Source organism: Alligator sinensis, unplaced genomic scaffold (genome assembly GCF_000455745.1).
Source record: "Alligator sinensis unplaced genomic scaffold, ASM45574v1 scaffold1174_1, whole genome shotgun sequence".
In the NCBI taxonomy this organism is placed as follows: domain Eukaryota; kingdom Metazoa; phylum Chordata; order Crocodylia; family Alligatoridae; genus Alligator; species Alligator sinensis.
Window position 1 is genome coordinate 252,621 of NW_005843020.1, and position 11,190 is coordinate 263,810.

Here is an 11,190-nt window from a genome sequence, read left to right on the forward strand (position 1 = left end):
TAGGTAGGTATAGAACACACTTTAGTCTGTATTCACAGAGTGCTTTGTATTTACTGGTCTTTAATTTCCCCATCACCTATGAACCATGTGTTCGTGAGCATGCATACTCCAAGTTGTGATGGGTACAGACTGATCACAGTTTGTATTGGGGAACACTGACTAGTGACCTGGGAAATATTTGCTAGTTTTTCCCATAGGCAGTGGAAGGCTGGGGCTAGAAGGGCTCAGCACCCACAAATGCTGGGCAGTGGGTAGACCACAAGGCAGCCTGGCTGCGGGCTCCAGGAGGCTGCAGCAGGAGTGGGGAGGGGTGCGCATGCAGCCAGGATTGCAGCCTGGTGTGTGGATGACTGGCTGCCCAGCATGGTAGGCAAGTATCAGTCTGTCTATTCTGGGAAGTGGAAGGGGCTTGGGGTGGGGGGGGCGATCAAGGTCCCCACATTGAGGGAGGGTGTGGGGCAGAGTCAGGAGCTGGGGTGAATGGGGCCCCAGCTGGGCTGGGTGGTGGGACAATCAGAGCCCGGGTGGCTTGTCCAGGTTGCGGGGGGTCTCCCACCACTGTGCATACCACAGTGGAGGCCCAGGGGGCATGTGCCCCCCCATCTATGTGAGGGGAGGAGGCGGCTGCCATTGCACATGGAGCTCTGTGCGTCGCTGCTGGTGCCACTGCCGTTGCCCTGGGAGCAGCATGATGCCATGTGCTTCCCATTGCCCCTGCCCATCCAGCGCCGGGATGCACATGGCGTTGCATGGCTCTTGTGGCCGCTGCAGTGGCAATGGCTTACAGAGCCCAGCCCACAGTGGCAGCTGCCTCCACCCTGTGCACAGATTGTGGGGCATGTGTTCCCCGGGCTTCTGCCAGGGTACGCACAGCAGCGGGAGCCCCTCTGCACCCCTAGACGAGCCACCCAGTCTCATGATGGGTGTCCCATGTCAAATGTCCCATGATCCGGCCTGGCTGGGGCCCCAATCACCTCTGCCCCTGCCCCACACCCTTCCTCACCACAGAGGCCTCAGTCTGCCCCCTGCGATGGTCCTTCCTCCACAGAGTTACTTGCTGATAAATGGGGAGGGTGTGTACGTGTGCTCAGCCCCGCCCCCCCCATAAGTTTTTCTCCCTCTGCCTATGGCCTTTCCCCATTGTAGTGTTAATTTTTTATTATTATTATTATTTTTGTATTCCAAGCCAAATTAGCCAAAACAAATTCCAAATCCAGGAGTCAGTCCAGAACCATAAGTGGCCCTACTACCAGCAAACATCCTCCACCCCCATCTGGGGCTTCAGATGTTTCCAAAACCTTTGGTGGGCATCCTACTTGCAGGCCCAAACCCAGAGGCTTGGGGTTCAGGTACCCCCAAGTTTTGCTTGCCCTCAGCTGTAAGGCCGCAGGGGCAAGCCAGGGAGGAGTCTCCCATTTCTATAAAGTGGGGTTAAAGCCAAGACCTTCCCACTCGGGCAGCTAAGTGGGAAGTTTACTATACATTACCTTGGCAGGTATTATCCCTGTGCCAGGAGAGCAGTCTTCCCCAGTGCAGCTAGGAAGACAGCCGCCATGGTCACGGTGTTTCCCTTGCCAGGCAAGCATAGACTATGCTTGATCTGAGCCTTCAGTGTTAATTTAATCAAGTTCCAGGTTCTGTGGCCTCTAGGATTCTTGAACACAGACAGTTATCAAGAGATTTTAGTACAGAAGCAGGTTAGGGCGAAAGGGTAACTCCAGAAATGTTGGTCCTGTTCATATGCAAAGAAGCCACCCTAACCTGGGACTGACATGACCTCTGCTAGGAACAGACCATGGTAGTCCACTCCACAGACACTACTCTGTTTTATACCAGACAGTTGCCTTCAAGGGGCAGTAGGGAGAAGGTAGGTTCTCACTGTTCACTCCTGGGACACAGCAGATGAAGTGAGTGCCTCAGAGGAGAGTGCTTCTCTGCAGATGACTCACTTCAGGATCACGCCCCTGAAGACAGTTACTCTGGTGCTTATTGCACATGAAGAGGAGGAGTCTAAAGGATGTCCTGTAGTGATAGGGCTTAGCGCATTTTGACGGATGCAGTGGTGTGGCATCAACAGCTGCTCACCTATAGCAGCTGCCTCCTGTCTTGTGGTGTGCGTATATGACACAAGCTCATTTGAAGTGGAATCAATGAAACAATGCTCCCAGAGCTGTACTCTGCTCCTCCTGGCATCTGGTGTGGGGGTATCAAAAGCTCCATAACCCCTATTGCTTCATGCAGCTTCCTTCATCCCAGTACCAATTTCACTGCGTTTCCAAACCAATTTTGAAACAGCCTTTTAAAACTGGACTGGGTTAGCAGTATACCACTCATTACTGTTGGGAAGCTCTTAGGGAAAGCGGCCAGTGGCACAAGGCTGGCTGGAGTGGCTGAAACTTGTTTAAGCCAGTGGTGAGAGACACTCTTTGTGTCTTTTCATTACTAGGGAAAAATGCACTTCTTTCTAGGCAAATGGTGAAGAATCAGTGAATTTTGTGGAGGGGGAGGGCTTAAACAGATGTCACACTGGTAATGCTTAGATCAGGGGTTTTCAACCCATGGTCCACGGACCCCTGGGGGTCCGTGAAAAGTGGCTGTAAAGACAGCAGCCCTGCTACTGCTGTTCCAGCTCCCTCCATGACCAGAGGCTGCCCAAGATGTAGCAGCAGGCAGCCCTGAGTCAGCAGGCAGAACATGGCTGGGCAGCCCCACTTCATCCTGCCACCTCCACTGCTACACGTGGGACCTAGTGACACTGCAGCCCTGTGGCCCCTTCACTCACCTGGTGATATCAATCTACAACGTGGAACAGGTGCGGGTGTGCAAGAGAGAGTGAAAGTATGTTCTGTATACACACTATAGATTTCCAAAGGGGTCTGCATCCCCATTCGAAATTTTCTAGGGGTCCGCAAGTCAAGGAAGGTTGAAAACCACTGGCTTAGATCACTATTGTATGCACACTGGTGATTACACTAGTGCCTGGAGTGAATGTACAGCCAGTTATTCCAGGGTGGCTGCTTATAGTTAGCATGATTACAGTGAGAACATTACCACTTTGTGGCAGGGAAGCAGGCAAGAGGCTGTATACTGGGATTGCTCTGGATGCATGATATTTACACTGTGGTAAATTTTACTCCTGATTTTTTCTGGGTAATTGTGCACTGAGTTCAAGTAAATTACATTGGTAGGCATCCTTTGTTTATACTGGTGTAAATGTGTTGTATGTCCAAGCTGTGGGAGTACTTCCCACGTCTGTTATTGGGAAGACTGAAAGAGCACAGGTCTTGAGGCTGACACAGGGAAAATTCTATTAGCTGTTTGCCATCCCTGTGTATCTCTGATGGAAGACCATCACTTCTGTTCTGTTAAGCACATCAGCTATTTTCTGCAGACTGCTGCTCTTCTCACTTCCATTGCTAATACTACCTGTAATTCTACCATCTGTTTTGCTCAGCAGGCATACATCTATTAGCCCATAAAGCTTGCTGTGAATAGTGGAGACTATATATGGCTTTCTTATGGCAGCTATTTCTCTGGGGAGGAATAAGCTGATCTGAAAAAGCTTAATATTAGGTAATTTGCCAGCTAGGCGTAACAGAGGTCTGAAAGGAATTTGACTTAAGAAGGGTTCTTTTCTGAAAGTTTATAGGTTTGTGCCAAGCCTTGGGAGAACCCATATACTTGTCATCACTAAATAGAATTGAGGCACCTTCCAAAAAGCTGGTGGTATTTCCACCTCCAGGACTTGATTATAGAGGTCCAATAACGATGCCATTTGCCCAAATTCAGCCATTTGGGCTGAAATGATCCAGGCCAAGCATCTGCCTCAGGCTGTCTTTCTTTCTTTTTAAAGAAAGTTTGAATTAAAATGATCTAGCCATTTCTCAGAATGAGTAGGAAAAAATATGTTCTTTTGCTCATGTTAAAGAGTTCCTAAAGTTTTTTATTTAAGAGACTCTAGTGCCTCCATTTTGGGATATTTGTGTAGGTTGAATTGTTCTAGCTTCAGGGTTCTCTCTATTTTGCTATCACTGTAAAAACATGAACTTGCTCAGTAGAGACATGTCCCTTTGGCAGCTAAATTCTCTGAAGAGTCTATCAGATCTGAGCATGTTCCAGCGGACAGCTGGGGGTGGGATTGGGCACAGTGCTCCTTCTTGCAGCTGGCTGCTGCTCTGGCACTGGGCATGGTAATCAGGAAGAGAGACGGAGAGAGAGCATCTCTCCTCTACCATGCCACACAGGCATGGGTGAACTGGGCAGCCACCTAAGACCTGGACAGAAAGGAGGCCCCAAAATGGTAATTTTTAAATTATTATTATCATTATCTCTGGCAAATTGGGGGTGGGGGGGAAGGGGAGCAATACTAGAAGTTTCCCTGGGGCCACCAGGAGTCTAGGTATAGTGCTTCCTCTACCCTTAGTGCTTTTTCTTGATGATGCCTAGATAGCAAAGAAGACCAGCCTGATTGGAATGCAATGGGGCAAAGAGCCCTTGTCAACAGTTCCCAGTACATCTCTAACTTCCCACTGGTCTCCTTAGGCCTCTGGCCTACACCTTTTTGGAGCTGGCATTCACATTCCTCCTTCTCTTTCCAAGCTGAAGGCCTTTGCAATTCACTAGCCACCACCTCAGCAGGTCAGCAGCGCCCATTCTGCTGTCTCTCAGGAGAGTTAACCAGTGACCAGCCAGTTTTCACACTGTAATACTTTATTTATCTAAAAGAAAAGCATTAGGGAAAAATCTATATAATAAAACAATAAACAGCTTATACGCATACTTATCTTACTAAGTAATTACCCATCTTCCTCATAGGACCATAGCAGGTGAAATCTCAAGTCTGTCAGGTCTAAGATCCAGTGGGAACAAACCCTTTTATCAGATCAAGGCCGTCTCTTTGTATAGTTTGCAGTTCTGTTTACCAGGCCTCTTGAACCAGAACAAACCAGCATGTGCTGTTTCCTCCAGGGACCGAAACTTTGCAGATTTTTTCACCAGCTTTAGGGATTTGCATTAATTGCCTTCCCACTGATTTTAATCCTACTGAAAATTCACCCAATTACGCTAGAGGTACTAGTTCTGGCCAGTCCATAAAGATTCATACAACACTTTTGATGCAAGTCTTGGAGTACTCCGCATGTCCCTAGCACCTGTCATATTTCCTGCTTTCAGTGCAACTCACCTGGCACATAGTGATACTTGAGGGTGAGGCAAAAGCAAGGGAAAAAGCATGCAGGAGGGTTGTTCAACTTCTTGGTGACTGGGGATCTCATGCTGTGTAGGCCATTAACCAGAGGCCCGGACACCAATGTGTGGCACAGACTGAGGGGGGAAGCCCCTCTCTCCACCACACAAGCAGGTTGGCTCTCTCCTGTGCGAGCAGGTTCTTCCTGTTCCCAGGCTCACCCCTTCTTGGCTGGGTGCATCACACAGGCAGCTTCCCCCCTCTTTTACTGCCTGGAATGCAGCCAGCTCAGCTCTGTTTTAAAAGGATATAAGAATGCAGAGCTGAGCACACAAAAATTAGGCACTGCTTAATGTTGCCCATTCCATGTAAATGCGGCTCCCTTGTGTATATGAAAGTTACTGTTATTAATTCCATGGCTACATACTATTTCCACTGTCTACCTACCTCCTTACTATTTAAGTTGTGTTTGCATCCAAATGCTCCATTGGGACTGGGGTCCCAATTATACTAAGTGCTGGAAAAATCACAGGGAAATAATAGGCAAGGACTGAAGAAAGAAAAGTGTAGGTGGAATAAAATATATCATATAAGCAGAAGAATAAACTGTGATAAATAATGGTGATAGCATGCTACACTAATTTCATCTCTCTCTCAATATTTGTTTATGGATTTTATATACACATTGTGAAGTCTCAGTTTTGAGGTTTGTTTGGGAGGCAGCTGAGGGGAAGGAAATGATATCCTATGTAGAAATAAGGGAAGGGGAACTGTGGTAGAAAAGGACAATTGAGAGAAGATTGGTTAGAAGCATATAGAGGCGTGAGACTGGACTGCTGAAGGATTGCTCAGGTGAACAATGACAAGAGATCAGCAACTAATGACAATGCGGGGAAATAAGTAAATGGCTTCCAAGTTTTAGATAAAGTGACCTGGCATACAGAAGGTTGTCTAATGCTATCCCAAATATGCAGTTGGTCTAATACAAGATGTCACCCTAAGAAATCCTTGCCTCCAAGTTTTAGAGTCATTGAAGGCAGGCTGTGAAGACTCCTCCCAGGTTCACAGAGGAGAGGGCAGGGGGACTGATTATAGGCAAAGTTTGCAAGCAGAGCTATATCAGCTAGGAGGGTCACGCTGTGGCCAATGCAGTTCTACCAACAAAACCTCCAGTGTGGGCAAAGTTGTGGTGGCAGAAGACAGCTTTTGAGATCAGAGCTTCTGCTGTTTGGGGAAGCTGGTGTAACAGAAAAGCTTCACCCTTCAGCAAAGGGGACTCCATACCAGGGGAAGCGGGGAGCAGAGGGAGAATGATACCATCCCCCCATAGTATAGACATAACCTAGGTCTGTAGCCTTGGTGGGTCCTAACTGATCTAGGGCATGGTTTAGAAGGTACCAATTACTCACCCAGACCCTGTTTTGTGGGAGGAGCTGTGAAGTTTGGAAGCATCCTTAATGCTCCCACTGCAAGCTCCTCAATAAGTTACAGTTGCTCTCCATGTGATGTGGGGAAGACAATCAGTGGTGGCATTTTTGGACCATTTTAATGTCCCAATAATATACAGCAACCCTTTTCTTTAAGGTGAAGATGCCCATGCTCCTTGAGGTGTTGAATTCCAAGGGAAGAGCTTACTAAGGAAAATAAAAGAGGGTTGCCCATGTAGTGGAGGAATAGGAAATTCCCATTGCAGAGACATATTTAGTATTTAACAATAGACAGATTAAATGAACATTTCTTGCAATAGCCGCTTGGTCATCAGTGCAGACCTTAACTATGAACAGAAAACTGCATACAGATATTAGATGTACTCATCACAACTGCTCTGGATAGAACAGGGTAGAGAATGCAAATGTCCCCTGCCTTCCTTGTGGTCACTTATAAAAATACACCTTTTAGTCAGAAAACAGGTTTCTGTTTTTCACAGGACCATGAAAGCCACATACACACCTATGTGCTCTTACATCAGTAGGGTCATACTTCCTGCCAGTTTCTCAGTACAAGACGTTTGTGAGGCAGAGCTATGCAAAGTCTCTGTAATGAACTCTGTACTGTCTCATTACTCACTTAGGTGCAATTATTGTTACACTGTCCTTTTCTTGGTGGCATGGGGAGCTGCTTTCACCATTCCATAAACCCACTGTAGTTTGTATGTCACCTTTCAAGGTGTCTCCTAGCTTGTGCTAAGGCTCAGGTTCTCATAGGGAAAGTCCTAAAATTGAGGCTACTAAAATGAATCCAGAATCTACAGAAATGGCCACTATGGGGACAGATTCTATTCTACCTATTGGGCATGTAAATGTGATTCTATTTTGCCCAATTTGAGCCCCAACAAATCCATTAATGCACAGATGTCAAACTTACAGCCTGCAGAGCCACTTTGTTTGGCCCACCAGGCTACCATTAGGCCATTGCATGTTGGGTGGGGACATGTTCTTGGGGCATGGCCTGTTGCTGAATCCAGAGGCCTTGGGCCCTGGTGGACATGACAACTGGAAGTAGGAGGGCAAGTGAGAGCTTTGCCACTGCTGCAGCCCTACCTCTTCTGCCAATGGTCCCCACCATGTATCCCATGCTGGAGCTGGAGGAGCCACTGTGGAATGGGCATGTGGCGATGGCAGCTCCAGCTCTGGCATAGGAGCTGGAGCAGCCATGGCATGGGAAGTCAGAGGCAGCAAGGAGAGAGCTGCCCCACTACAGTGGAGTTGGAGTCACCTTTGCATGCTTTTCGGTTGCAGCTGTAACTTTTGCCTCTTCCTTGTGGCACAGGCAAGACGTGGCCCTGGGTCACAAAAAAAGCAGCGAGAACCCATTTACCTTTTGCATTTATTGTTGTTCAGGGACTCAAGTAGGGTGGAACAGAACCACACTAGGGTGTCTAAACCCCCACCATAGATACAGTTCTGCAGATAGAGAAGGGCTTTTTTGGAGGCAGTGTAGCTAAATCAGCTGAAAGTTCCTTTTTGTCAGCATATGCTACATCTTGGTGGTGGGGTTCTGTTGATTAGCTACAGTAACAGAAGCTCTGTACTACAGAAAAGTAGTAGGTAACCTGAGCATTCCCACACCCACTATTCATTCATGAATAGTCAAGCAGAGGAGTGTGGGTGTTTTGTGTGGGTCCTGAGAAAACCAGGTTCAGTTTCTGCTCTACCCTCCTCTCTGTCTGTTAATTCCCCCTCCATTTAAAGTGTTTTTCCATTTAAGGAAGATATTTGCTTGGGTCAATACACTGAAATCTGTGAGGTGCTCAATTAATATACTGATGTGGTAATGTAAATATTATAGATAGATGGGCAGATAAAGCCAGAGTGGAAGCCACTCCATGTGTGGAGGACAAATATCTGGAAAAAGGGATAGAACAAAAATAACAAATCATGTATTGGGTTGGGGTAGGTGAGAGTGAAGAGGCAGACCAGACAGGAAAGGGCAGATTCCTAGCAGGAACAAGAATGAGCTCTCACCTGTTTTGTTCCTTTCCCTTCCAACCTGTGCTTCAAGCAAGAAGTGAAGGAAGGAGATTGGGATTGTGAATAGAGCACCAGACTGAGAATCAGGAGACCTGCACGCTTACAAGTTCAATGATGACCTCGGAATAAAAAATTCAACCATTCATTTCCAGTTTACACTGGGGATGATGCTTTCCTATCTCTGAGTGTTACAAGATCTAAGTGTTCTGTAATATAATGTGTCTGTACCACAAAAGAAAAATAAAGTCTCCTTTTATTCCACAACGATTTGTGGATGGATCAGTTAACTATCCCCTCCAGGCCATTCCCACCCCCTCCAGCACCAGCCTATATTTTTTTTTTATTGTTTACTGTCAAATACACATTTCTCTATTTTTCTAGCTACAATCCTAATAGTAGCAACAGCAGCAGCAATAATAATAAATACATTGTTATTACTGTATAATCTTTTTCTCTCCTCTGAAATTACTACTGTCACAAGTTTTCATTCTTTTCCCAGCAGGTTAACTATTTCAGGTTGATAAAATAGAAACCGGAATATTGGTGATCGGTGCTAAAAGTATACATTTCAGGATAAACAGCATGACTTTTAATATCCAAAGTGATGACTGTGATTTCAGATATGGTTCCTGGGAGCAAGATATGACTTTTCCTTCATTGCACAAGCTTTCTTGCCATCATCTTTCCACACACGGGCTGGGCCAGCAACTAGGAGCCACCCATGCTAGAGTCCTGAAGCCAGACAATCACTAACTAACCTTTGCATTGGGTGTGCCTTAATTAACAGGCTGAAAGCATGAGATTCCCATTAGGAAAAAAGACTCAAGATGAGAGCTTATTTGTGATGCATCTGAGGCTGGCAACTGGAACAGGCATAGGCACTGTCTAAAGTTTTAGGACTAGACAATTGAAGTTAATAAACTGTCAGATAAGCATTCAAACACAAGCCAGTGTTGGTAGATGTTGTGGTTGAGGCGTGAAGCATCCAGCTTTAAAGGCAATCTTTTCCTGTTCCCAATTGAGGTGTTGGTTACATCAATTCATATGCATTCTCAAAGCCAGCACAGCTTGGATTTGAAGAGCCAAAAGATTTTTCCAATAGTAATGGGCTCTTCCATAGAGACAGCTTTTAATGTTCTATGCATAGGACCTCTTTTGCAAAAGAGCCTCTCTAGTTTTGGGGTTCTCTTTTGGGAAACTACAAACATCAAATGAGCTATAGTCAGGCATTCAGGTCAATGAGAGATGGCTTTCAAAGATGCAGGAAAAAAAAGAAACAGCTTGAGAGAATTTCCTGTAGACTAACTTATTTTTTAAAGAGCAGCTAACACTGTAACAACATGTAAATAAAAAGGACAGATTCTTAAGCCTATAGAGCATGCCCCAGTAAACTAGACACTATGCCAACCTTACAACAATATAATCATCAGGTAAAAAAAAGCATCTCTTTCCTATTTCTTGTTTTTTCTTACATTGCACTTAAACAGTAACACATCATAATAAAATAAAACTCCACATACACTTCAAGGATAAAACCCTTTTGCTTTAAGTTATTGATACATTTCTACAGTTCTACCAACAGAAAGGCTTTAAACAATTTTCAGGTAAATGAGATATTTCTATTTCTGATCTGAAGAACAGAATCTAGTTAGATCAATGCTATTGCCTACGCACCCAAATATCTTTTTTACTTCAACCAGAACTTTAAGGGTTAATAAGAATACAGGCTCATGCTGCACGTTTCAAGCTTAACATAAAGCCAATACTGTAATATCCATTCAGTGACAATCCATTCCTTTAAATAAGTTTAAAACTGTTCATCTCAATGATTGGCAGACTTCAGGAAATTAAACCTTACCTTAATTTGTTTAGCAATTCCATTTTTCTTATAGATTCCACTTTTTAAGAGGTTATTCTGTTTCTGATGGTAATGTCCATTGCAGACAGCTTTGGGATTAGCCATTTGCTTAGTATGATCTTCAGTTCGTAAATGCCTGAGGTCTTTCTACTTTAAAAAGGCAGTGGGATGAGAAGTCTCAGGTGTTAAAGCCAGAAAGGTATCTAACTGGTTAGTCTGGCTTTTCCAGGAAAGGAGGGACTATCTTTCTGCAAGATCTTAGAAACTAAAAAAAACTGTTACCTTTATACACCTTCAGCCCTAGTGAGTTAGGAAGTCAAATACATGGTACTACTTTGCTTTTAAGAACTCCAAAATGCACTGTTCCTGCTGGCTACTGTATGCACATGGTATTTATGTGAGTCAACAAGACTGCTGCAGCTATCAAGGAAGTGGGTGGATTGAGAGGTGGAGACACTTAAAGATACACTGCCATCTAAATCCCTGTCTTGTAGATTACACTCAAAGAAGTGATAGATTATGCTCTGCTTGGAGTGGATTAGTAAAAGGTTGAAAATTAAAACAGTAAGGAAAGCTGTGCAATTCTAATGCTTCCTTAAATATGCGTGTTGGAAAAAGTAGTATTTGACTGTCGGGATAGGAGGCATGATTTTTTAAAAATTCCTAAATCAATATAT

The 11,190-nt window shown here is 45.1% G+C and overlaps 1 protein-coding gene across 1 annotated transcript in view; it reads right to left on the bottom strand.

The window, feature by feature from the left end:
* Positions 1-10,771, bottom strand: part of LOC102370752 (serine palmitoyltransferase 3) — a 127,700-nt gene extending 116,929 nt beyond the window's left edge. The window contains exon 1 of the mRNA XM_006036792.1: positions 10,514-10,771. Within this exon, the coding sequence (XP_006036854.1) occupies positions 10,514-10,618 (105 nt within the window). The 5' untranslated portion in view covers positions 10,619-10,771. The remainder of the gene's footprint in view (positions 1-10,513) is intronic.
* Between the last annotated feature and the right edge of the window lie 419 nt (positions 10,772-11,190).